The sequence below is a fragment of the Taeniopygia guttata genome, chromosome 15 (genome assembly GCF_048771995.1).
Source record: "Taeniopygia guttata chromosome 15, bTaeGut7.mat, whole genome shotgun sequence".
Classification (NCBI taxonomy): domain Eukaryota; kingdom Metazoa; phylum Chordata; class Aves; order Passeriformes; family Estrildidae; genus Taeniopygia; species Taeniopygia guttata.
Window position 1 is genome coordinate 1696376 of NC_133040.1, and position 25348 is coordinate 1721723.

The following is a 25348-nucleotide window of genomic DNA, read 5'->3' on the forward strand; positions in this document are numbered from 1 at the left end:
CTGGGCGTGAGGATTGGTGGTGTTGGAACTCAGTGGGTGCAGGACAAGAGAGAAACATCTCTTGAGTGACTTGTTCTCAAGAGCAGAACATGAAAACCTCCAGATTTGAACCCAAATCCTCCTGGAGGACCTGAACCTCCTGGAAATACCTGAGGAGCCCAGGCTAGCCAACCTCTCCTGTGCTCCCTGCAGGACTGTGAGGACCCAAACCCGCTGATCCGGGCTCTGGCTGTGAGGACCATGGGCTGCATCCGTGTGGACAAGATCACGGAGTACCTGTGCGAGCCCCTGCGCAAGTGCCTCAAGGACGAGGACCCCTACGTGCGCAAGACGGCCGCCGTCTGCGTGGCCAAGCTGCACGACATCAACGCCCAGCTGGTGGAGGACCAGGGCTTCCTGGACACCCTCAAGGATCTCATCTCAGACTCCAACCCCATGGTGATTGGTTTTTGCCTTCTTCACCTCCTCTTCGTCCAAACGGCAGCCGCCGCTCTCCCGTCGTGTTCGCGTCCAACTCCTTTCCTCACAGATTCTCTCCTTGGTGTTAACAAACTGTTTTTGGGGAGTTTTTGCTTCTCAGGACTGAAGGTTGTGTTCTCTGCCCCATAACACTGTCTCCTGGACAGAGGGTTTCTCCCATCCTGTGGCTGTGTGCTATTCCTCTGTTCCCAGGGGGAAGGAGGCTGCTCCAGCTGGCTCAGGGCAGAGGGAAGCTGCTGCTTGGTTCTGATACCACAGAGCCAGGGGCTTTTGCCTCTGGTTTTCCTGGCAGCTGGGCTTTGGCTTCCTTCCCTTTCTCCGGGCATGGGGAATTTTAAAACCGCCTTGCCCCAGGGTTTCTCTTCCCACAGCCTTTCCTGCTTTTCCAGTCTTACCCTGGGTGTAGTGTTGAGCCCAGGAGCTGTGTGGAAAGCTCTGGGGCTCCTTGGAGCTGCCTGGGGAAGGGAACTGGGCAGGAAGCCAAGGCTGAGTCCGTGGAACACGTGGGAGCTGTTGGAGACGCGGTGTGGGTGGTGGGAGCGTGCCGGTGGGGATGGCTCATCCATCCCCCTCAGATCTGCTGTGGGGAGGGAGAAGCTGGAGCCCAGATGTAGGTGGGATGTGAGGGGTTCGCAGTGAGGAGGCAGCTCCTCCCCTCACACCACATTTGGTGTCACCAATCCGTGTCCTGTCCCCCCGGCAGGTGGTGGCCAACGCGGTGGCGGCGCTGTCGGAAATAGCGGAGTCTCATCCCAGCAGCAACCTCCTGGACCTCAACCCCCAGTCCATCAACAAGCTGCTCACAGCCCTCAACGAGTGCACTGAGTGGGGCCAGATCTTCATCCTGGACTGCCTGGCAAACTACATGCCCAAGGATGACCGGGAAGCACAGAGGTGAGGGGACAGGCACGGCCTGGCACTGCCCCTTCTCCTCTGAGGAGAGTCTTCACCCTCCTGACCCTGCTGCAGGAGGTGGGACAGCAGGCATCTGCTGGACCTGTGCCTTGGGCATGGCCATCTGGAGCCTGCCCTGGTCTCATAGCGAGCCCTGGCACTGGGATTGAGCTCCTTGAGCTGCCTAAAATGTGGCTGCAGGTGACAATGGGGAGCTCCGAAATGGGGTCACTGCCAGAGGGTTCTGCAGGGCCTGGGGAATAACCTTCACTGGGGCATTCAGGAGCCGGCTCAGCCTCTTTGGGAAGGTCCCAAGTGCTGCTCAGCTTTCCTGCAAGTCCTTCCTCCATGCTGGCAGGAGTTTTTCAGCAGGAGGAAGGGCTGGGATCATTTCCTTTCCCTCCTTGCAGCATCTGCGAGCGGGTGACGCCGCGGCTGTCCCACGCCAACTCTGCCGTGGTGCTGTCGGCTGTCAAGGTGCTGATGAAGTTCATGGAGATGCTGTCCAAGGACCTGGATTATTATGGCACTCTCCTGAAGAAGCTGGCCCCACCACTGGTCACTCTGCTGTCTGCAGAGCCCGAGCTGCAGTACGTGGCCCTCCGCAACATCAACCTCATCGTGCAGAAGAGGTGGGTGTGTCCAGGTGTCCCCCTTAGCCACAGGTGCTTCAATCCCTCTGACTGCAGCAGTGTCACAGCACATCCCGTAGGGTGTTTTTTCTTCTCTGTTATTTAAAATCCAAGGACAGTCATGGAATTATGGAATGGTTTGGTTGGGAGGGATCTTAAAGCTCATTTAGTGGATGCCTTCCACTAGACCAGGTTGCTCCAAGGCTTGTCCAGCCTGGCCTTGAGTCAGTCAGGTGAGGGAAAGAGCAGGGAGCTAAGCTGGGATCTCAAGTTTAATGTATCCTTTAGTTTAATTTATTCTTTATTTATTCTCACAGCCAAAAGCTGTGAGACTTTGGAGCAGTCACTCTGTGTCTGGGGAGGGATTTTTGTGCTGCCAGCTGCTTTCTCCACAGTTGTCCTCTTTGAACAAGTGCTCAGAGTCCTTTTGTCTCTTTGCTGATCTAAAATGCTGGAGGTGGCTGAGGCCCCACACGTGTGCCTGGAGCAGGAGTGGCAGCTGGAGAGCCCCAGCCCAGTCAGATGATTTGTTCTCCTCCCAGTCAGCGCCGTGGTCGCCTCTTAAAAATAGCAGCAATTTCTGGGAGAAGTGGAAAGCAATTAGTGTCCCTGGGAGTGGGAATGTGGAAGGCAGCTTGGAGCTGGGCCTGGCCTAGCTGTTTCTCAGCTTTGAGAGAGGGAGAGCTGGTGAGCAAGGTCCAGCCTAGCCCTGGGGTCTGGATTTGTGTCCCTGTTCCCACTGAAACGTCCCTTCCAGCCTTGGCAGGACAAACGTCCCCCGTTGCCTCACGTCTGGCCTGTGTGTGTAGCAAGGTTGTGCTCTGTCCCCTGTGTGCCAGCAAAGGGGAGCCAAGGGACAGAATCCTGGGGGATAACCACGGTGACTTGGATTCCTTGGCATTGAATAGGCCCCCAAAACCTCGGGATTGGCGTGGAAGTGAGTGCCTGTCCCCCCTAACGCTGTCTCTCGCTGCCCCAGGCCCGAGATCCTCAAGCACGAGATGAAGGTGTTCTTTGTCAAGTACAACGACCCCATCTACGTCAAACTGGAGAAACTGGACATCATGATCCGCCTGGCTTCCCAGGCCAACATAGCCCAGGTCAGGAGCTGGGCTGGGGCATCCAGGGCTACCCCAGTGCCAGCCCCAGCTCTGCAGGGAGCGGCTGTCCCACCCTGCCTGCTGTGCTGGGTCACTGCCCCCCTCTCCTGCTGCCTGTGCCAGCTCTCACTGTGCTGTGCCCCCCTCTCCTGGTGCCTGTGCCAGCCCTCACTGTGCTGTGCCCCCTCCCCTGGTGCCTGTACCCTCCTGCCAGGCCCTCAGTGTGCTGTGCCACCCCTCAGGTGCTGGCAGAGCTGAAGGAGTACGCCACAGAGGTGGATGTGGATTTTGTCAGGAAGGCGGTCAGAGCCATCGGCCGCTGTGCCATCAAGGTGGAGGTGAGGGCTGGGTCATGGCAGGGCCTTGTGGCACCTGTGGGTGGGCAGGGTGGCACTTTCCAGCACATGGTGACCATCTCATCCCAGGAATTTGCAAGTTGGTGCCTTCCCAGGCGTGGGGATGAGCCATGGTTGTTCCACAGGGATCAGTGGGGTGTCAGGAGGGTCTTCCATCCCCTTATCCTTTGCAACTGGTACTGCTTTGGGATCCCTGCCTAGAACAGGGTCAGGGATGTAGTGGGTGACACCAGTGGCTTGTTGGGGACCAGAGTGGGACTGGGAGGGAGCTGATGCCTCCTTGAGGGGCTGGGAGGGAGCTGATCCCTTCCTGGAGCACTGGGAGGGAGCTGATCCCTTCCCAGGGGTTGGGAGGGAGCTGATCCCTTCCCAGGGGGCTGGGAGGGAGCTGATCCCTTCCCAGGGGGCTGGGAGGGAGCTGATCCCTTCCTGGGGCACTGGGAGGGAGCTGATCCCTTCCTGGGGCACTGGGAGGGAGCTGATCCCTTCCTGGGGCACTGGGAGGGAGCTGATCCCTTCCCAGGGGGCTGTGAGGGAGCTGATCCCTTCTTGGGCATTGGGAATGTCCCAGTCATTTTGCAAGAGGCTGGCAAGGAGCCAATGCCTTCCCGAGGGGCTGGGAGGGAATCCATCCCTTCCTGAGGGGCTACTCAGAGGCTTTGGATAATTTTCCAAAGGGGATTATTAAAACCCTCCCTGGAAAGGTGGCTCTGCATGGTTGGAACTCTTCCCATGGGGAGAGAGGAGCCTGTGGGAATGTGCAGAGAGGATGAGGAGGAGCCACGCCGGGCTGTGAAGGGCAGACCACGCTCAGTGTGCCCCGTTCCGCTGTGGGTTGGATTTGGGGGGGTTTGGGATGTGAGGGGGGGGACTGTCCCTGTGTGACCGAGTCCCTCCGGCAGCAATCGGCCGAGCGCTGTGTCAGCACCCTGCTGGACCTCATCCAGACCAAGGTCAACTACGTGGTGCAGGAGGCCATCGTGGTCATCAAGGACATCTTCCGCAAGTACCCCAACAAGTGCGTGGGGATTCCTGGGATGTGGATTCCCTGGGATGCTCCCGGCCCTACACCAGCTCTTCCCTCCACTCTGTGCTTGGGGGGCCACAAACTCTTGGTGGGATGAAGCCCCCGGAGCCTCCCCCCAGCACAGGTGGCTTTGGGATTTTTTGTCCCCAGCCCCAGGATGGTGGCAGTCCCAGACCCAGGCGCTGAAAGGGAGAGGGGCTGCCAGGGATGTGCAGGGCCCTGTGTCAGCAGAAACTGTTCCTGGCTCTCAGTCCAGCTCCTGATGCTGGAACAAGGGCAGCAGGAGGAGAGGAGAGGGGAGGGAATGTTCCAGCTGAGCCAGGATGAATAGGCAACTCTGTAATCAGGAAGTCGGGGACTAATAGTGGTAATAAATGTTAATGAAGTGAATTGGTAAGGAGCAGAGCTCTGCAGGAGCAGCCTGGTTCATTCAGGAGCAGGGAATGTGCTCTGGGATCAGTGTGGGCACTGCCCATGGGGCCAAGGGCCAGCCCCAGGCAGGGCACCCTCGGCCACAGCTCTGCCGTGGGCAGCAGGACGTGGTTTGGAGTTTGGGTGGGTCAGGACTGGGGCTCCTGCTCTCGGTGAGCTTTCTCCTGCTCTCTGTCCTGCCCTCGGGAAGGTACGAGAGCGTGATCGCCACGCTCTGCGAGAACCTGGATTCCCTGGACGAGCCCGAGGCCAGGGCTGCCATGATCTGGATCGTGGGGGAGTACGCCGAGCGCATCGACAACGCCGACGAGCTGCTGGAGAGCTTCCTGGAGGGCTTCCATGATGAGAGCACCCAGGTGTGCCAGGGGCACTGCTGGCTCGGGGTGGCACTGTCACAGGGCACAGTTTGCTCTGAAGGGATTGTTCGTGCAGTGCTTGGGGCAGGTTTGGCTGTAGGATGTGGTCCAGGCTTGGAGTAACCTGGCAGGGTGGAAAGTGTTCCAGCAGGAACAAGATGGGATTGGAGGTCCCTTCCAGCCCAAGCTGTTGCATGGTTCTGTGAAGTGCCACCATGGCCTTGTCCCAAGTGCCTTCCCTATTTCGTGGCTGGCACCAGGCAGTGAGCTGGTTATCCCACTGTGCCAGCACAGGATCCCTTTGGAGCTGGAAAACGAGCAGAGGGAGCAGTGCCTGCCCTGTTGCCCAGGGCAACTGAGGCCAGAGGGTTTGCCGGTGGAATTTTGGAGAGTTTCCAACTCTGGAAAACTCTGCAAAACACCCTGTAACCAAGTGACAGTGAACAGGGCAAAGTCTACAAATGCCAAGTAGCAAAGCCAGAGATCCAGACTCCCTGAGAGGTTGGGAGGGGAATTCCTGCTGCTTTTCCATGTGGAAGGCAGAGGACGCTCTGGCCTGTGCCCTGTGGGGCCGTGTAACCTGATCCCAAGATGCTGCCCCATAATGTTGGGGTCAGCCTGTGTCTGAGGGTGTGGAGAGGGGCTGGAAGGGGCCCGGTGAGGTGCCCTGACAGGTGTCACTGCCACTGACATGGTCACCGTGCCTTTGGTCCCTTGAAAGGCAGGTTGGGGTGAGGTCCTGGGGCAAATCCATGTGTTCCTGCAAAAGCCCAGTGTGACCTGTCTGTCTGTCTGTCTGTCCCCCACAGGTCCAGCTGCAGCTGCTGACAGCCATCGTGAAGCTGTTCCTGAAGAAGCCCACGGAGACACAGGAGTTGGTGCAGCAGGTGCTGAGCTTGGCCACACAGGTGGGTCCCACCTGGGAGAACTTCCCAGGGCTTCCCATCCCCCCGGGAAGTGGGAATGGCTTGGTCGTGTGACAGCAGGCAGGTAACTGGGGCTTAGCTCAGAATGGTTTGGGTTGGGAGGAACCTTAAGAATTCTCTCATTCCAGCCTGCAGGGACACCTTCCACTGTCCCAGGCTGCTCCAAACTCTGTCCAGCCTGCCAGGGATCCAGGGGCAGCCACAGCTGCTCTGGGCACCTGTGCCAGGGCCTGCCCACCCTCCCAGGGAGCAATTCCTTCCCAAAATCCCATCCAGGGGTTAGATGGGCAGGGTCTCCCTACTCTACCCAAACCCTCTCAAACACCAACAACCCACCCAAACTCAACACCAATTTTCCCATATCCATAACTCCCCCTTAACCATTTCAACAACACCCATAACTCCGCCTCTCAACCAATCAATCACCACAATGCTGTTCCACCAAAATTCCTCAAAGACTCATTAACACAGCTCAAAACCACAGGGAAGCCATTCCCTCTGTCCTGTCCCTCCATCCCTGGAGGGTGTGGACACTCCCATGGCTCAGGAGGCGCCTTGTGGCCTCTGATCCCTGCGATCCCTCCAGGCAGGGCTTGGATGGGGAAAGCAGCTCTGAGCAGCTCCGTAGTAGCTGCAGTTGCTCTGAGCAGCTCTGTAGTAGCTGCAGTTGCTCCAAGTAGCTCTGAGCAGCTCTGTAGTAGCTGCAGTTGCTCTGAGCAGCTCCGTTGCAGCTGCAGTTGCTCCGAGCAGCTCTGAGCAGCTCTGTAGTGGCTGCAGTAGCTTTGAGCAGCTCCATAGTAGCTGCAGTTGCTCTGAGCAGCTCTGTAGTAGCTGCAGTAGCTCCAAACAGCTCTGTAGTAGCTGCAGTTGCTCCGAGCAGCTCCATTGCAGCTGCAGTTGCACCGAGTAGCTCCGAACAGCTCTGTAGTACCTGCAGTAGCTCCGAGCAGCTCCACAGCAGCTGCGGTAGCTCTGAGTAGCTTCGAGCAGCTCCGTTGCAGCTGCAGTTGCTCCGAGCAGCTCTGAGCAACTCTGTAGTGGCTGCAGTAGCTCTGAGCAGCTCTGTTGAAGCTGCAGTTGCACCGAGCAGCTCCATTGCAGCTACAGTTGCACCGAGTAGCTCTGAGCAGCTCTGTAGTACCTGCAGTAGCTCTGAGCAGCTCCATAAGTAGCTGCAGTAGCTCTGAGTAGCTCTGAGCAGCTCTGTAGTAGCTGCAGTAGCTCTGAGCAGCTCTGTAGTAGCTGCAGTAGCTCCAAGCAGCTCTGTAGTACCTGCAGTAGCTCTGAGCAGCTCCATAAGTAGCTGCAGTAGCTCTGAGCAGCTCCGAGCAGCTCCACAGCAGCTGCAGTTGCTCCGAGCAGCTCTGAGCAACTCTGTAGTGGCTGAAGTTGCACTGAGGAGCTCCGAGCAGCTCTGTAGTAGCTGCAGTTGCACCGAGCAGCTCTGCAGCAGCTGCAGCTTCCCGCTGGCTTCCCAAAGGACTCGGACAACCCCGACCTGCGGGACCGTGGGTACATCTACTGGCGCCTGCTCTCCACGGACCCCGTGGCCGCCAAGGAGGTGGTGCTGGCCGAGAAGCCGCTGATCTCGGAGGAGACGGATCTGATCGAGCCCACGCTGCTGGACGAGCTCATCTGCTACATCGGGACCCTGGCCTCGGTGTACCACAAACCCCCCAGCGCCTTCGTGGAGGGCAGCAGGGGCGTCGTGCACAAGAGTTTGCCCCCACGGACGGGCTCGTGAGTATTCCCGTGTCTCCTCCCCGTGCTGGGATTTCCAGGGCTGTGGATGGAGGGGTTGGATGTGGGGCTGCTGTGGGGCTGCTGGGCTCAGCACTGAGCCTCCCATCCCCAAGGAAGGCTCTGTAAGAGCAGGGCTGTGTGGCTTCAACCCTGGCCTTAAAAAGCTGAAGGAGTGATCCCAGTGGAAGTGATCTCCACTGGGGTTGTAGAGATTCCCAAGTGATTCCCAGCGATCTCTATGGGAATGTGCTGGGAGCCAGGATGGCACGGAGGGGGTCTTCCTTGCCATTGAAATGTTGGGAGCCAGGATGGGATGGAGGGTTCAGCTGGCCAATTCCTGTCTGCAGTGGGAGCTCCTGTCCCAGCTGGAGCTCCTCACCTTGTCCCACCATTCCCTTCAGGAGTGAGAGCGCTGAGAGCCCGGACACAGCCCCGTCGGGGGGGCCAGCAGCAGATCAGCCTTCTGTCATCCCCACCCAGGGGGACCTGCTGGGGGACCTGCTCAACCTGGACCTGGGCCCCCCAGTGAGCGGGCCACCCATGGCCACCTCCGCCGTGCAGATGGGCGCCGTGGACCTCCTCGGGGACAGCCTGGTACGTCCCAGCTCCTGCTCTCCTTCCCTGATTCCAGGCTGTCCCACTGGCATCCTGCTGGGCTGGGTGCTGGCTGTGGTCTGGGCTGCCCTGGGATGGGACAGACCTGGGGACATCTGGGCAGGTCCTTTCCTGCAGTGGGTGAGGACAGAGGGCACCACGCCCTCATTTATGCTGCCATTAGCCACTGGAGGGGTCCCACCCACCACTTCCCAGTGCCTTTTCTCTCCGTTGGTGTGGGTGTTCCCACTCCATGTGCTGTGCTGTAGGAGTGGCTGCTCCTGGGGACCCCTCTCTGCCCCCCAAACTGCTGCAGGGCTGGGCCAGGATGTGGCCACTCCCGGCCTGTGGGATGTCCCCTGTCTGTGCCCTCCTGGGAATGCAACCCAAGCAGTGCTTTGGCCTCGGGGTGAGGTGGGATGGAAACCTCTCCCTGTGTGGGAACACCTGCCCTGTGGGTGCTGGAGATGGGCCAGGCTCCCTGAAGGAATAGAGTTTGGAGTTCCCTCCGTGACTCATGAAATCCAGCAGGTTTATCCCAAGGGGAGGCAGCATCGTTGCCTTTCCTGTTTTGTAACCCTGCAAGTGCTGCCCTGGCACCTTGTGGCTCCCAGGGATTGGTGATGGGCTGGGAATGAGGTCTGGCTCTGTCCCCTGGCTCCAGGACAGGCATGGACAGACAGACAGATGTGTCAGGACTAACCTCTGTCCTCTCCTCCCCTTCTCTTCTCTCTCTCTTTTTGTCTCTTCTCTCCTGGCTTCTCTCTGCATGTGGCTGGCTCTTCTCTCCACCTTGCCTGCTTCTGCTTGGAGATGGGGGACGAGTCGGAAGGGGTATGGATCACCCTCTGCCCTGGCCCTGCTCCCCCCCAGCCCCAGTGACACCTCACATCCCTCTGGGGACAGCCATGGCCCCTCACAGCTCCTGGTCTGGGACCACTGGAGCATCCCGACTCCAGGCCCTTGCTGCCCCACACTGCTGCTTCCAGGGAGTGTCCAGAGGGGACATTCTGGGGAGCCCTGTCCCCTGCCCTCGGCCCTGCCCCTGCTGATGCCCCTTTCTTCTCTTGCAGCTGCGCAGCGATGTGGGAGGCAGCCCTGCTGTGAGTGTGCCCTCACACCCAAACCCTCTCATTCTCTTCCTCCTCTTCCTCCTCCTCCTCCTCCTGTCCCCCTCCCCGTGGTGCCCCCGTAACCCCTCCCTTGTCCCCACAGATGGGTGGCAGCGGTGGCAGCTTCACACCAGCTCCCAGCACCACGGCGCCCACAAACGTGGGGGCCCCCCTTGGCAGCGGCCTGGGGGACCTCTTTGACCTCACCGGTGGGGTGGGGACCCTCTCAGGATCCTACGTGGCCCCCAAAACGGTGAGTGGGGCATCCAGGCTCGGGGTTAAGGGGGGCACAGACCCCCGTGTAACCCCCCCCACAGCAGAGCCCCCCTGGAGGGAGGTGGGGGAGCAGCAGAGGCTTTGCTCTGGGTGACACCCCAAGGGTTTCTTGTCTCCTGGCCCAGGTGTGGCTCCCTGCCATGAAAGCCAAGGGGCTGGAGATCTCTGGCACCTTCAGCCGCCAGGTGGGCTCCATCTCCATGGACCTCGTGCTGACCAACAAAGCCCTGCAGGTCATGTCTGACTTTGCCATCCAGTTCAACCGCAACAGGTGAGTGAGTCCCACCTGGGACCCGTGGGGACGCTGCCCAGAGCAGGTTTGTGTGGAAAAGGCTGTGAGGAAGGAGCTGCAAGGCTGGGAACAGCCTCTGGTGATGACCCTTCTCTCTCTGATGGCTGTGGTGGTGATGAGCACCAAACCAAAGCCTCTAAGAAGTTGGCTGAAGAGGCTGTTCCTCAGGGTCTGACCATTGTTCTCTTGGTTGTCCTGGGGAACCAATGCTTCCTGTTCCCTCAGAGGCACTGAGGGAATGCTGCAGGAATGATACACATGGGTGGAGGGGGAAGGAGGGAGATCTGGGGCACCCCAGGGTGGGCAGAGCAGGAACCAGCCCCGTCCTGGACAGTGCAGGGGCAGCGAGGCGATTCCTGGGGTGCCCTTGGAGGAAGGCAGGGAGTGCCAGGCTTGGATGGACAGTGCCTTGTGCCATCCCCTGCTGTCCCCACATTGACCCCCTGCCCTCCCTGCTGTCCCCCAGCTTCGGCCTGGCCCCAGCAGCTCCTCTGCAGGTGCACGCACCTCTGGCTCCCAACCAGTCCGTGGAGATCTCCCTGCCCCTCAACACCGTGGGCTCCGTCATGAAGATGGAGCCCCTCAACAACCTCCAGGTGGGCAACACGGGGCTGTCCCCTCCTGGGGAGCTGGGGACAGGGCAGAGGGAGGTGTGGCAGCAGGAGCCAGGTGCTTGCCGCAGTGACACCTGGCTCCAGGGGGATGGGGATGGGATGGGACATGATGAGATGGGACATTCTGAGATGGGATGGGACATTTTGGGAACCTGCTGTGGGTTGGAGGTGTTGAAATCCCCGTGTCCTTCCACCCCAGGTGGCAGTGAAGAACAACATTGACGTCTTCTACTTCAGCACCCTGTACCCCCTGCACATCCTGTTCGTGGAGGACGGCAAGATGGGTGAGTGGGGTGACCATGGCTCCAGTAAGGTGTGCTCTGTCACCTGTCCCCAGGTGCCATCCCAGCCCCTGGAGCCTTCTTGATCGCATTGGGTGAGCCCCCAAAAGCAGGTGGCCGCCCTGAGCCTGCTGGAGCAGGTGGCAGGGTGACATACCTTGGCTGCCATGTCACCTGTGTTGTGTCACCTTTGGTGGTGGCCGGTCTGGCAGCTCCCTCAGTGCTGGTGTCCTCCCTCCCTGCAGAGAGGCAGATGTTCCTGGCCACCTGGAAGGACATTCCCAACGAGAACGAGACCCAGTTCCAGATCAAAGACTGTTCCCTCAACGCAGGTGGGTCCCACCCCCTGGGAAGGACCTGCCTGGGTCACACTTCACTAAGCCTGTCCCCGGGTGCCACATCCACGTGGCTGTTCAATCCCTGCAGGGTGGGGACTCCATCCTTTCCATGAAGAATCTCCCCTAATTCCCTAATACCCAATGAAAGCCTCTTCCATGACAAGGAGGGGAGGAGATGGGGCAGGAGCAGGTCCAAGGGGAGCAGGGGGTCAGCCCAGCCCCTCAGCCTCTCCCTCCCATCCCAGATGCCGTGAGCAGCAAACTCCAAGGCAGCAACATCTTCACCATTGCCAAGAGGAACGTGGAGGGGCAGGACATGCTCTACCAGTCCCTGAAGCTCACCAACGGCATCTGGGTGCTGGCAGAGCTCCGGATCCAGCCCAGCAATCCCAGCTTCACGGTACATCCCACCCCTGCCTGCTCCCACCCCCCGGGGCTGGGGGGCACGTCCCTGCCGTGGGACCTCCCCAGCTGCTGGTGGTGCTGGTGCCAGCCCCGCTGTCCCTCTCGTGGGGAGGGTGGCACTGCTCCTGTGGGGACAGCTGAAGGACACAGAGGGGTCCCAACCGTGAAACGCTGTCCTCGGGGCATTCCCTGAGCAGGGATCTATCCACACCTCATCCATGAGCCATCCCCATGTCCTGCTCCCTCCCCCTGTCCCCTCCCCGCCTCCCTGGAGCCCTTGGGGAGGGAGGAGCCGTGTCACCCTGACTCCTCTCTCTGTGTCTCCGCCGCCCGCCCTCGCCGGCCTGCCCACCCTTGCAGGATTTGGAGGTTAGAGATTGGTTTTTCCCTGGCTTTGGGCTCTCCCTGGCTGCTGCCTGGATATTCCTCCCCTCACCCCGATGTTTTTCCCTGCCCTGCCAGCCTCCTGGTGCCTCCTGCCTCTCCTTCCCAGCAGGGCTGGCACAAGGAGGGGGATATTTCAGAGGGTTGGGATGTCCCCATCGCCCTCCTGGTTTCACTGGGGATGAGGATGGCTGAAAATCCTTATCCCAGAGGATTCTCCATGAGCTTTCCCTGCTTGAGGAGCTCATTGATTTTGGAATGTTACAATCTTTAAGCAAACACCTGAAGGGGCTCGTTCCTCTTTGGAGAGGAGGCTGTTTTTGGGGAACCCTTCACCCTGGAGTGCCAGGCACTGAATCCAATCCCAAGAGCTGGAGTGTTGCCCCTGCCTGTTCCCTGCCTGTGCTGCATGTGGCTGGCTCTGCCCTGGGAGGGCTTGCAGGGGTTTAAGAGCCTTTTTCCAGCTGGAATCAGGAGCTGGACTGCCCCGTGGGAGGGTGTGCAGCATGCAGGGCTCTGCTTTGGGGCTGGTGGCTCTCCAGCGTGGGGTGGGATGCCATGACCCCGCTCTTCCCTCTCTCCCCACAGTTATCCCTGAAATGCCGAGCACCAGAGGTGTCCCAGTACATCTACCAAGCCTATGAGACCATCCTGAAGAACTGAGGTGCTGCTGCAGCCCCTCCTCCTCTTCCTCCTCCTCCTCCTCCTCCTCCTCCCCTCCCTTTCCCGCCCGAGGGAGCAGGGCCGGATCCGTGTGCATGTCCCCTTTCCTTCCTGCCCGGGACCAGCCCCTGGGGTTCTCCCTGTCCTGGGGGGAGCAGAGGGGGCAGGGGGCTGTCCCCAGTCCCTGCATCCCTGCAGCAATCCGTGTGTGAGTGATGCTGTGTCCCTCCAGACCCCAGTTTCACCCTGTGGCTCCCAAAAACCCCAGCTCCTGCTCCTGGTTCTCATGGAATGCTGTCTGCTGGTGGGTTCAGCATTCCAAACTCTGGGAATAGTGGCTGGGGGGGGCCAGAGTGCCGTGGGATGAGGTGGCTCTGGCTGCAGAGCCCCCTGGAGCCCTGGGGTTTGGGGCTGGAGCCGGTGGGAGACAGCTTTGGCTCTCCCTGTGGGTGAGCCCTTCACAGAGCATCTCCTTCCCATGGGAGCCCTTCCCAAAGCTCCCACAAGGGCTCGAGGGTCCCACATTTGAGGCTGTACTTAAGGTGCAGCTTAAAAAGGGCTTTTCCAGCCCCCTCCAGCCCCTGCCACGGGGCCAGGAGGGCTCTGAGCATCCCCTCTCCCCCAACCCAGCCCCACGGCTCCCTCTGCTCCCCCCCAGCACCCTTGGGTGCTCCCCTGGGGGGGTCCCACTGCTCCTTTTCCCCCCAAATCAAGCCATGGGTCCCCCCTCCCTCGAAGCAGGAAATCTCTAATATATGAAAGATAAATATATTGTAATGTTCACTGGTTGGAAGGGAATGTTGACTAAAGGTGACAGCAGCCCGTGGGGACACTGCTGGGTGGCCATGGCCCGGTGACCCCGGGGGAAGCAGGGGCCTGGGAGCTTCCTGCCAGCACTGCAGGGCCAGATAAGCCCTCGCTGGGGCCAGTGGCTCCCTGGGCTCTGGCACAGCACGGCCTGACACAGCAGATGGGCAGGGCTGGCCCTGGGACCAGGGACACGGGGCCAGTCACACCCTGGGGACAGGATGGGGCCTGGAGAGCTCCTGGCTCTGCTCCTGGAGCCTCCCAGGGATCCACAACGGCCAAGGTGGCCTTGCACCCTCCATGGTGTCCAGTCTGGGTGCTCTGAGCCCCTCCTGCGGTTGGGGACAAGCGTGGGGTCCCCAGGAGCTGCTGCTGGTCCCTGGGGGTGGGTGATGAGCAGCACCACCGAGTCCTGCTCTGTGACAAGCCACAAATCGCTGGTGCTGCTCCGGGACACCCCGAGGGCCACCAGCACCACACTGCCAGAGCTGGTGTCCAGGGACCACGTGGCACGGTGGTCACCAGCAGGTCTGGACCTTCCTGGTGACCCACAAGCTGCCGTGTGCCCCTGGGCCAGCAGCCCTGAGGTGAAGGTCCCTGGCCATGGGGCACTTTGGGCTCCAGGGACACCTCTGGAGGGGTCCCAGTGGCTGTAAGAGCCTCAGCCCGGCTCTTCTCTGCTCCCACCCCTCCTGGGACCCCCAGAGCCTCCCCCCCTTGGGCCTGAATCCCCCTGCACAGATGAGCAGACATGGTGGGCTCAGCTCCGTTGGTCTTTACTGGCTGGAGAGGACATGCAGGGGTGGGAGCCTGGGCTGGGGGCACAGCCCTGTCCCACCCTGGGGACATCAACACGAGCTGTGAGCCGTGCTGTGGCCAGCTGGGGGCTGGGGACCTCCTCCTGCCCTGAAACAGGGCTTGTGGTGACAAACTGCACGTCCCCGAGTCATCTCAGGGGTGGAGAGGAGAGGTGAAAGTGGCCAAGGCAGCGATGATGAGGCCATGAAGCAAAGAGGGGAATGTCAAAAGGAGAAGATGATGAGGGAAAAGGATGTGAAAGCCAAGAGGAGAGAAGACAAGAGAAGGAGGAGGCAGCCCAAAAGAAGAGAGGAGAGAGAAGGTGAGGAGGAGGAGGAGGATGATGACAAGAATAGCAAGAAAAGGAGGAGAAGACAAGAAGAGACGGTTAAGATGAAGAAAACAAGCGGAGAAGACTGAGGAGAGATGAAGAGCCCAAGAAGAGAAGAACTGGGTGCCCTCCAGCCCCACTCCCAGCTCTGCTCTGGCCACCACTGCCCGGAGCACACGCCGGCCCCTCCTGTGGAGCTGCTCCCGGGGCCTGGGGACACCCTGGCACCCTTGGGCCCGGCTGGGGGCTCCTTGCAGGGCCCACCCCAATGCAACAGTCACCAAGTGAAGAGGTCCTGGCCACCCCAGCTCTGTGCCCATCACTCGGGTGCCACCTCCACTCTGCCCAGCAGCTCGGGGATGTCCCCAGGAGCTGCCAGGAGCTGCCAGGGCCATCGAGCCCTCAGGGCCACGCGTTCTCCTCCAGCCCCTGGCGCTCCCGCGGGGCCCAGGGGTTCTCCAGGAGGGAGGGGACGCTCTGCAGAGCCCCCCAGGCCCTGGGGCTGCCGTTGGGGGCCCGCTGGGCGCCTGCCCCGTACCCCCGGGGCGTGGGGATCCGGGAGGGCGTCTTGTGGGGCTGCGTGTCCAGCCGGGGCTTGGCCCAGGGCCGCGGTGGGGCCGCGGGGACCCCCGGCCCGGGGCTCTCCTCCGTCTCCATCAGCTCGTCGTCCCCGGTGGCCCAGTCGGTGTCGGAGCCGGCGTTCCCCGCGGTGTCCCGGTTGTCCCAGGAGGCCGGGAAGCAGCAGCTCTCGTCGGAGGAGCTGGAGAAGGTGGAGCGGCGCCTCGCCTCCGCCAGGGTGGGGTTGGACGGCAGCGGGGGGCACCCGCCGTTATTCCCGGTGCTGTTCCCGTCGTTGTTCCCGTCGCTGCCGCCGCCCCGCCGCCCGTCCTCGGCGGGCAGCCCGTGCTTGGCGAAGACGTTCAGGGAGGAAGAGGAGGATGAGGAGGAGCAATAGGCCGAGTCAGCGGTGGCGGGGGGCGCGGGGGGGGGGCTCTCGGTGTGCCCCAGCTGCTCCAGCAGCCGCGTGTTGGCCAGGAATTCCTCCTCCAGCCGCTGGAACAGCCGCTGCTCCTGCCCGGGCTCCAGCCAGCGCGGTGCCCGCAGCCTCCGCGCCAGCTCCTCGGGGTCCCCGGGGCCGGGCCGGGGGTCCCGCCGCGCCCCGGGGCTCCCCGCGGGGGACTCGGGCCGTGCCCACGAGTGCTGCCCGTCGGGCCGTGCCCACGAGTGCTGCCCGTCGGGCCGTGCCCACGAGTGCTGCCCGTCGGGCCGGCGGCGGATGAGCAGCAGCGGCGCGGGGCCGCGCCCGGGGCTGCGGGAGGCGCGGGGCGAGCCCGGGGCCGGGGGCTCCGCGGGGTCCCGGCGGGCCGGGGGGCGGCGGGGGCCGCTCTGCGCCGCGGCGGACGAGGAGTCGCTGTCACCGGAGCAGCGCCGGGAGCGAGCGGGAGTGCGGGGCCTGGGGGGGCCGGGGGAGAGGGGAATGAGCATCCTGGTGTCCCCCCCAGGGCACCCCCCAACTGCACAGCCTGCAGGAACCCCCCATTGATACGATACCCCCATTGCATCCCCCCATTGATACCCCCATTGCACAACCTCCAAGAACCCCCTCATTGGTACCCCCACTGCACCCCCCCATTGATACCCCCAACTGCACAGCCTCCAAGAACCCCCCATTGATACCCCCATTGCACCCCCCCCGATACCCCCATTGCACAGCCTCCATGAACCCCCCATTGATACCCCCATTGCATCCCCCCATTGATACCCCAAATTGCACAGCCTCCATGAACTCCTCATTGATGCCCCCATTGCAAAACCTCCAGGAACCCCCCAATGATACCCCCATTGCACCCCCCCATTGATACCCCCAACTGCACAGCCTCCATGAACCCCCCATTGATACCCCCAATTGCACCCCCCCATTGATACCCCAAATTGCACAGCCTCCATGAACCCCCCATTGATACCCCCATTGCACAACCTCCAGGAACCCCCCATTGATACACCAATTGCACCCCCCCATTGATACCCCCAACTGCACAGCCTTTATGAACCCCCTCATTGATACCCCCAATTGCACAGCCTCCATGAACCCCCCACTGATACCCCCATTGCACAACCTCCATGCACCCCCCCCATTGATACCCCCATTGCACCCCCCCATTGATACCCCAAATTGCACAGCCTCCATGAACCCCCCATTGATACCCCCACTGCACCCCTCCTCGTGGAACCCCCCCCCCCCGCTGAACCCTGCCCATTCTCCCCCATGGCACCCCACGTTCTTTCCATTGCACCCCACTTCCCTCCCCATTGCACCCATTCATTCTTCCCCCTTTACCCCCATTCCACCCCACTGCACCCCACATTCCCCCCCTTAAACCCCATTTTTATCCTCACTGCACCCCCGCTGAACCCCACATTCCCACTATTGAACCCCATTTCTCTTCCCCTTGTCCCCCCATTAACCCCCAACACTGAACCCCCGTTCTCCCCTTCACTGCCCATTCCTCCTCACTGCACTCCCCAGAACCCCATTTCCCTCCCCACTGTCCCCCATTTTCCCCCTCCATTAAACCCCCATTGAATCCTCCCATTCCACCCTCATTCTCCCCTACTGCACACCCACTGCCATGAACTCCCCCATGGCACCCCACATTCTCCCACTGCCAATCCCATCCCCCTCCATTTCACACCCCACTGGACCCCCATTTCCCCTACTGCCCCATCATTCCATCCCCATTCCCCCTTGTTCTCCCACTGCACCCCAGTGAACCCCTACTGCCCCCCACTGCTCCCCTCCATTGAACCCCCACAAAATCCCACACCCCATTCCCCCTTTCAGCCCCCCTTCCCTCCCCCTGCTGCCCCCCACTATTCCCTTCCACTGATCCCCCAATGCCTTCCCCATTTACCCCCTCCCACTGGCCCCCATTCCACCACCCATCACCTCCCAGTGCCCCATTGTCTGTCCCCATAGCCCCCATGGCCCCACACCCAACCCCCATTGTCATCCTCCATTTCCCCTTCCCCAACTGCATCCCAATTCCTCCCTTCTCTCCCACTGCACCCCCATTTCACCCCAAATCCTCCCCCACTGCCCCCTGCACTGCCCCCTCAGTACTGCTTGTACCCCATTTTCCCCCATGATTTCCCCAGTGCACCCCCAGTTCACCTCCCACTGCCCCAATGATTCCCCCATTTGCTCCTTTCACCCCCCAGTGCCGCCCCAATGATTCCATTTCCCCCCCACTGCCCCCCACGATCTCCCCATTGCATCCCCCAATTCAGCCCAGTTGCACCCCAGTACCTCCCACTGCCCCCAAAGTCCCCTCCCTGCACCCCCATGGCCCCCCAGTGTTTTCCCCATTAACGCCCCCATTCCGTGGGGCTGAGCCCTTGTCGTGGGGTCTGGGCGCACTTTTGGGGTCCCCCCACCGCCGGGGGGCCGTACCTGAGTGTCCCCGCTCCCCGCGGCTCCGCAGGGCTCCTGGCGGGGCTGCCGGGCCGGAGGGGGGCTCCCCCTCGGGGGGGCAAACCCTCCTGCTTGGGGGGCTTCGGGGGGTCCCCCCGGGGCTGGGGGCTCCGCTCCGGCCCGGCCGGGGGGGGCCGGGGGCGCCGGGGGGTGCTGGGGCTGGAGGCGCGGGACGAGGAGGTGCCGGGAGCTGCTTTTTGGGGGGACAGGCCCGGGGCGCGGGGCTGGGGCAGGCGGTGAGCTGCAAGGGACAGCGGGAGGTCAGCGGGGACAGCGCTCGGCATCCCCTCCCGGCATCCCGGTTTTCCAACCGGGCTATTCCCGGAGGTGGTGAACGCCTCGGGAATTTGGGGGAAACCCCCCTTTCCCCCCTTCCAGCTGGGTCAGTGCCCTGAGGAGCCCAGCCCAGGGAAGGGAACCCGTGGGGAACCAGGGAAGGGAAGCCATGGGAAATCAGGGAATGGAAGCCATGGAAAACCAAGGAAGGGAAGCCATGGGAAACCAAGGAAGGGAAGCCATGGGAAACCAAGGAAGGGAACCCATGGAAAATCAGGGAATGGAAGCCATGGGGAACCAGGGACTGGAAGCCATGGAAAACCAAGGAAGGGAACCCATGGGAAATCAGGAACTGGAAGCCATGGCGAACCAGGGAAGGGAACCCATGGAAAATCAGTGACTGGAACCCGACAGAGAGGCAGAGGATGGAGCCCCATGGGGAACCAGGGAATGGAAGCCATGGGGAACCAGGGAACAAAACCCCACAGAAAATCAGGGAATGGAGCCCCACAGAACAGAGCCCTGTGGAGAACCAGGGAATGGAACCCCATGGAAAATCAGCAACAGTGTCCCAAGGAGAGCCAGGGAATGGAACCCCATAGAGAACCAGGGAAAGGGACCCCAGGGAGAATCCAGGACTGGAACCCATGGAGAATCAGGGAATGGAACCCCACAGATTAGGGAACAAAATCCCATAGACAACCAGGTACTGGAACCCTACAGAGAGCCAGGGAATGGAACCCCACAGGAAATCAGGGAACAAAACCCCATAGAGAACCAAGGAAAGGAGCCCTAGGGAGAACCAAGGAAAGGGGCCCCAGGGAGAATCCAGGGAAATGGGCCCCAGGGAGAATCAGGGAACAGAACCCTTGAAGAAACAGGAAACAGAACCCCACAGAAGATCAGGGAACAAAACCCCATAGAGAATCAGGGAAAGGGGCCCCACGGATAATCTGGGAACAGAACCCTTGGAGAGCCAGGGAATGGAACCCCACAGAAAATCAGGGAACAAAACCCCATAGAGAACCAGGGAAAGGGGCTCCAGGGAGAACCAGGGAAAGGGGCTCCAGGGAGAACCAGGGAAAGGGGCTCCAGGGAGAACCAGGGAAAGGGGCTCCAGGGAGAACCAGGGAAAGGGGCTCCAGGGAGAATCTGGGAACAGAACCTCACAGAAAATCGGGGAACAAAACCCCACAGAGAACAAGGGAAAGGGGTCCCAGGGAGAATGTGGGAACAGAACCCTTGGAGAACCAGGGAATGAAACCCCAAAGAAGATCAGGGTCCAAAACCCCATAGAGAACCAGGGAAAGGGGCCCCAGGGAGAATCTGGGAACAGAACCCTTGGAGAACCAGGGAATGGAACCCCACAGAAGATCAGGGTCCAAAACCCCATAGAGAACCAGAAAGGGGCCCCAGGGAGAATCCAGGGAAAGGGGCCCTAGGGAGAACCAGGAGAACCCTTGGAGAACCAGGGAACAGAACCTCACAGAAAATCAGGGAACAAAACCCCATAGAGAACCAGGGAAAGGGGCTCCAGGGAGAACCAGGGAAAGGGGCCCCAGGGAGAATCTGGGAACAGAACCCTTGGAGAACCAGGGAATGGAACCCCACAGAGAACCAGGGAAAGGGCCCCCAGGAGAATCCGGGACCAGAACCCCTGGAGATCCAGGGACTGGAAGGCCGCAGCAAGGCGGGAGCAGGACGTGCCGAGGCGGGGCACAGGCTATGGGGTGGCACTCACAGAGGGCAGCACAGCGACACGGGTCGTGCTTGTCCAGGTAATGTTCCAGCGTGTCCCAGCCGCCGCCCACGCGCACCATGACGTGGCTCCGCAGCACCTGCGGGCAGCGCTGTCACCCGGGTCCCAAAAAGCCACCAAAGCCACCCCAGGACCCCCGGCGTGGGGAGGAGATGCGGCTGTGGAGCGCACCCACCTCCCCTGGGAGCGGGGCAAGGAGGGTTTGGGGTCCCGGTGTGATGGGGGGACAGTGGGGTGAGGGGGGGTTGCGGCTCTTACCCGGACGAAGATGAGCGTGTTGGAGTCGCCCACTTTGTACTTCCCTTCCGAGACCTTGACCATGGGGAACTGCGAGGGGCAGGAGCAGCAGCCCAGGATCTCCCGCACCTGCCGGCACAGGGGGCAGCGCTCAGTGGGGCGGGGGTCCCTGCTAGAGGGTCAGGGGGGTCCAGAACTCGCCTATAGGGCCGGTGGGGCATTGACCCCCAATTCAGAGCTGCTGGGGCACAGACCCCCCCAGTTACAGGGCCAGCAGGGCATAGACCCCCCACTATAGGACCGGTGGGCATAGAACCCCCCTATAGAGTCAGTGGGGCACAGACCCCCTGGTATAGGATCAGTAGGTACAGAACCCCTGCTATAGGGCCAGTGGGGCCCCCAGTTATAGGGCTGGTGGGCACAGAACCCCCACTATAGGGTCAGTGGGGTACAGACCTGCCATTATAGGGCAGGTGGGCACAGATGCCCCATTATAGGGTCAGTGAGCATAAACCCTGTTGGTGAGGCATGGACCCTCCACTATAGGGCTGCTGGGCACAGAAACCCCTGCTATAGGGTCAGTGGGGCACAAACCCCTGTTATAGGGTTGGTGGGCACAGAAACCCCTGCTATAGGGTCAGTGGGGCACAAAACCCCATTATAGGGCTGATGGGTCATGGACCCTCCACTATAGGACCAGTGGGGCACCCCTGTAGGGTCAGTGTGGATCCCCATTCCAGGGGCAGCCCCTCAGACTGGCACACACAGAGGGGCCCTGTGTGCCCCCCATGCTGGCAGCTCTCCCCCTCCATGGGGAGCAGCGGGGCCGGGGTCTCCTCCCACTGCTGGGCACCCCCGGCAGGCTGAGAACGGGATTTATTTGGGGTCCACCCGCTCCGGGACCCCCGTCTGTGGGCACAAAACATCTGAACCACGGGGGATCCCCCCCCAAATCCCCACCGTGGGGCAGGACCTACATCCATCCACAGAAATGGGGTAAATCCCGGGGGTTTTGGCCTCCCTCTGAACGGGAAGGGGGAGGGTTTGGGGGGCTGGGCAGGGGACCCCCAGGGCTGTGGGGTGGCCGGGCGGTGCCGCTGGCTGCCAGCTGCCGGCTCTAGCCCCGGCCTGACGTCAGGGATTAAACCGGGAGCCACGGGGGGACGCGGGGACGCGGCCGCATCCTGCCCCGGCCGGGGCTGGGGGGGTGGATGGGAGAGACGACCTCACCCCGAAATTTGGGGTTTCTTTAATAACTCCGTGATTTTTGGGGGGTTTTCCTGCAGCTGTGCCCATCACAGCGCTGAGAGGAAGGAAGGATGTGGTCGCTCCGGTTCCCATCCGGGTGACACGGACAGCCCCAGCTGGGGAAACTGAGGCACGGAGTGGGGGTGGGCTGCAGTGAGGGGGGGGTCGTGACCCTGCTGCCACCCTGGGGTGGCACCTGGGGATGAGGGGGGCTGGATCCTGCTCCGCCAGGCTCCTCCCCGCCGCTGGCGCTGCCCATAAAAGCCGATGGATTGGGAGGAATTACGCAGCGGAAAAATGCAGCGCCCGGCCAGGGGGGCTTGGGGGGGCAACAGCCACGGGGGACCCCCCTGAAGCGGCCCTGGGCGGAGGGGAGGGGGTCAGGATGCTTTTTAATGAAGGGCTTAATGAGGAATTGGGGTTTCAATTAAAAAAAGGCTTAGGGAGTCAGGGGAGGGCAGAGCCCCCCTGTCCCCGCCGTGTCCCCCCCGTCCCGGATTAATCCGCTGCCTCACCCGCGGGACGGATCCCGCACCCGGCTTTAATCCGCCCTGAGCTCCCGGCCCGGGGGGGTCCCTGCACCCCCCTTCTGACACCCCAAATTGTGGCTGTGAGCAGCGGGATGTCCCCATGCCCGTCCCTGGGGACAGCAGCCCCGAGGAGGGGAGGGGAGTCCTGGGGTGGGGACCCCTGTGGGTCACTCCCTCTCGGGGAGCAGGTGGCAGGGCACAGGTGACACCTGTGTCCCCGCTGTGATTGCGGTCACAGCCACCGAAATAACCCTCCCATGGAGTTAGGAGGCTCCACGGGAGCCTGGGTGGGTGGAGAGGAGCTCCGGTAGCCATGGAGAGCTGGGATGGGTGGGTGGAGCACATCCTATGGACCACAGCGCTGGGCAGAACGACCTCCCAGGGGTCGCAGAGACAGAGAGGACACCCGGGGGCCAAAGAGATGGGTGGGACCCCCCATGGACCTCGGTGGGTGGGCAGAGACACTAGGTGGGACCTCCTAATGACCACAGAATGACCACAGGGTGGACAGAGAGGTTCTCTCCCAGGCCATAGACAGGTGGGAGCTCCTAGTGACCACAGAGTGACCACAGGGTGGCCAGTCAGGCCCTCCCAGGAGACAGAGGGACCCTGCTGGGTGTCAGCGAGCCCCGGCGGTGGCCCGGCGTGCTGGGTGGCCGGCCAGGCCCTCACCCAGGCACAGGGCTCCCAGGGGAGCGCGTGTCTCACCAGCTCGTCCAGGTTCTTGAGGTCGCCCAGGGTGATGGGCCGGGCCCGGCCGGGGTAGGCGCCCGCCTGGGGGTCCCGGCTCTCCCGGCGCGTGCCCAGCGCGCCGTCGGCCATTTGGTCCCTCATCTCCTCCTCGATCTCCTCCTCCATTTGGATCAGCATGGGGGCCAGCATCCCGAACTTGGAGCCCCTCCTGGCCACCTCCAGCAGGCAGAGGACAAAGTTCTTCTCGTTCTTTTTCAGCACCAAGTCGTTGGTCTCGAACATCAGCACGTCCTGGATGCCCAGGTCCTGGCGGCACCACTGGATGAAGTTGGAGACGTTATCCCGGGCGATGAAGGAGCCGGGCACCACGTTCTTGGCCTGGAAGACCACCTCGTTCTGGGGCACTCGCATGCGGGCGGCCGCCTCGGGGTGCCGCTCCTGGAAGTCCAGGGCGGTGCGGTTGACGTTGTTGGCGTGGCGGCAGAGGTGACAGCCCGTCTCCAGGCTCTCCAGGAAGGTGTCCACCTGGATGTCCAGGTCGTAGAGGGTGTTGAACCACTCGGCCAGGTCCTCCTTCATGGCCTCCAGGTACTCCTCGCTGGAGCGGAAGGGACGGATGCTCTTGGAGGCGGCCGACTGGATGTGGCTGGGGTCGGCCATGGCAAGCTGCCTGCGGGGACAAGGGGGGCTGTAACGGGCAGGAAACCCCCCAAAGCCCCCCCAAACCACCCACCAACCTCGCTGACCTCTCTGTGCCTCACACATTACCCATGGGCAGGAGTGGTGACCCACTGCCACCGCCACCCCTCCGGGACCTGCCTGATCCCTGCCAGGACCTGCAGCACCCCTAATCCCCGTCCCTCCACCCCGCGTGTCCCCCCCACAGCCCATGTCCCCTCACTTCACGGCCCTCTGCCATGCGTGTCCCCATTCTCCACATCCCCCACTCCGCCCCCCCTCCTCCTGTGACCCCTCTGCCCCCCAGGTTAGAGTCCCTTGTCACCCACGCCCACCCCTCGGAGGGGCTGTGGCAGAGAGGGGACATCCCTCCCCAAAAAAACCCCGCCCTAAAAGCTGCCCAGTCATGGTGCTGTCCTCACCCCAGTGTCCCCACCCCGGGAGCAGGTGGCACCCCGAGGGATGGCAGTGCCGGGGGCAGCGAGCCCCCCTTTACCCTGGGGGGGTTCAGCCATGGGGTGAGGGGATTGGGGTCCCCAGCACTCAGCCATGGGGTGGGGGCTGCACCTGGGGGAGGCCCCCCGGCCATCCCTGACCTGGGGTGGGGGTACAGGAGCCAGCGATGGCTCAGCAGAGGGGTCACCCCCTTCGGGGGGTCCCATGTGACCTCCACTGCCACCCCCAGCCCAGCCCCCCACCCTGGGAGGGGGATCCGACCCCTGGGGTGTCCCTGCTGCTGAGGGGGTGTCCCCCACCCTCGGAGGGGGTCCCCTCACCTGGGGGAGTGGCACTGCTACCCTCGGGGATGGGGGGACTCTGTTGGGGGGTGGTCCCCATCCCTCGGGAGCGGGGGATCCTGTTGGGGGGTGTCCCTTTCCCCGCGGAGGGGGTGTCCCTGTCGCGGGGTGCCCTTCCCTCGGGGGGTGTTGTCTCTGCCGGGGGGGGTCCCTACCCTCGGAGGGGGTGTCCGTGCTCAGGGGTGTCGCTATCGGAGCCCCCCTGTGCCCTTGGGGGGGGCGGCTGTCCATCCCTGGGGGTGTCTCGGGGTGGGGGGGGGGGGGGTCCCTATTGCGGGGCGATCCAGCGGGGGCGGCGGAGGGGATCGGGGACCGGGGACCGGCACCTGCGGGGACACGGGGGGACCCAGGGCCACCCGCCGCCCCCCGCCGCACTCACCGCCGCCGCTCCGCGCCGCGCTACGGCCGGGCCGGGCCCGCTCCCCGCGGCGGGCCGGGCCGCGGCTCCCAGCGCCGGGAGGGCCCCGCCGCGGCCCCCGCCGCCATCGGCCGCGGGCAGCGGCCCGGGGGGCGGCCCGGGGGGCCCGGGGGGCGCCCAGCGAGGCTCGGCCGCCGCAGCCCCGCGGAGCCGCCGCCGCCGCCGCGCCCCGGCCGGGAAGTTGGAGGCGGCCCAGAAAGGGCCGGGACGGGGGCGGCGGCGGCGGCGGGCGGGGACGGGCGCGGGGGGGACACGGACACGGACACGGACACGGGGGCATGGCCCGGAGCGGGGCACAGACACGGCCGGGGGCACGGACAGGGGGTGACACACAGCGACACTCGGTGACATCCCCCCACCCCCGCCCGGGTGTGGCTCCCCGCTCCCATTGATCTGCCC

At 62.6% G+C, this 25348-nt stretch overlaps 2 protein-coding genes and 1 non-coding gene across 10 annotated transcripts in view; 2 read left to right on the plus strand and 1 right to left on the minus strand.

Moving 5' to 3' along the window:
- The window catches only part of AP1B1 (adaptor related protein complex 1 subunit beta 1), a 29295-nt gene extending 15602 nt beyond the window's left edge, over nt 1–13693 (plus strand). For 4 of the 7 annotated variants that reach the window (XM_072936172.1, XM_072936173.1, XM_072936171.1 and 1 more), the window contains 19 exons: nt 193–438; nt 1184–1374; nt 1785–2006; nt 2986–3106; nt 3349–3444; nt 4365–4480; nt 5112–5277; nt 6087–6185; nt 7684–7943; nt 8348–8540; nt 9354–9374; nt 9614–9643; nt 9756–9905; nt 10054–10199; nt 10687–10816; nt 11034–11118; nt 11361–11447; nt 11699–11853; nt 12831–13693. In XM_072936172.1, the coding sequence (XP_072792273.1) occupies nt 193–438; nt 1184–1374; nt 1785–2006; nt 2986–3106; nt 3349–3444; nt 4365–4480; nt 5112–5277; nt 6087–6185; nt 7684–7943; nt 8348–8540; nt 9354–9374; nt 9614–9643; nt 9756–9905; nt 10054–10199; nt 10687–10816; nt 11034–11118; nt 11361–11447; nt 11699–11853; nt 12831–12905 (2589 nt within the window). In that variant the 3' untranslated portion in view covers nt 12906–13693. The remainder of the gene's footprint in view (nt 1–192; nt 439–1183; nt 1375–1784; nt 2007–2985; nt 3107–3348; nt 3445–4364; nt 4481–5111; nt 5278–6086; nt 6186–7683; nt 7944–8347; nt 8541–9353; nt 9375–9613; nt 9644–9755; nt 9906–10053; nt 10200–10686; nt 10817–11033; nt 11119–11360; nt 11448–11698; nt 11854–12830) is intronic. The other 3 variants (XM_072936177.1, XM_072936176.1, XM_072936175.1) reach the window with 2 other exon arrangements.
- LOC115497457 (small nucleolar RNA SNORD125) lies at nt 10283–10387 on the plus strand. Its single transcript, XR_003963028.1, has one exon. It is a non-coding gene; the product is annotated as a small nucleolar RNA SNORD125 (small nucleolar RNA).
- Nucleotides 13694–14472: 779 nt separating the features above from the next.
- Nucleotides 14473–25121, minus strand: GAS2L1 (growth arrest specific 2 like 1). Of its 2 annotated transcripts, none has more exons than XM_030285552.4 (6): nt 24911–25121; nt 23036–23726; nt 20607–20714; nt 20331–20427; nt 18293–18554; nt 14473–16294 (listed from the first exon to the last, which is right to left on the minus strand). In XM_030285552.4, exons 2-6 carry the CDS (start codon nt 23714–23716, stop codon nt 15244–15246), a joined length of 2199 nt encoding a protein of 732 aa, XP_030141412.4. In that variant the 5' UTR covers nt 23717–23726; nt 24911–25121; the 3' UTR covers nt 14473–15243. The 2 variants fall into 2 exon arrangements, with proteins under 2 accessions (XP_030141412.4, XP_072792280.1); XM_072936179.1 differs by having other exon boundaries at nt 23072–23726; nt 24911–25118.
- Nucleotides 25122–25348: the final 227 nt, after the last annotated feature.

Bases quoted from the DNA above. Each gene is read 5' to 3' on its own strand.
- GAS2L1 (XM_030285552.4), bottom strand. From the start codon at position 23,716: ATGGCCGACCCCAGCCACATCCAGTCGGCCGCCTCCAAGAGCATCCGT. The intron at 20,715-23,035 runs GTGAGGGCCTGG...CTGTGCCGGCAG, and splicing joins CCTGGGAGCCCTGTGCCTGG to GTGCGGGAGATCCTGGGCTG. The intron at 18,555-20,330 runs GTGAGTGCCACC...TGTCCCTTGCAG, and splicing joins GTGTCGCTGTGCTGCCCTCT to CTCACCGCCTGCCCCAGCCC.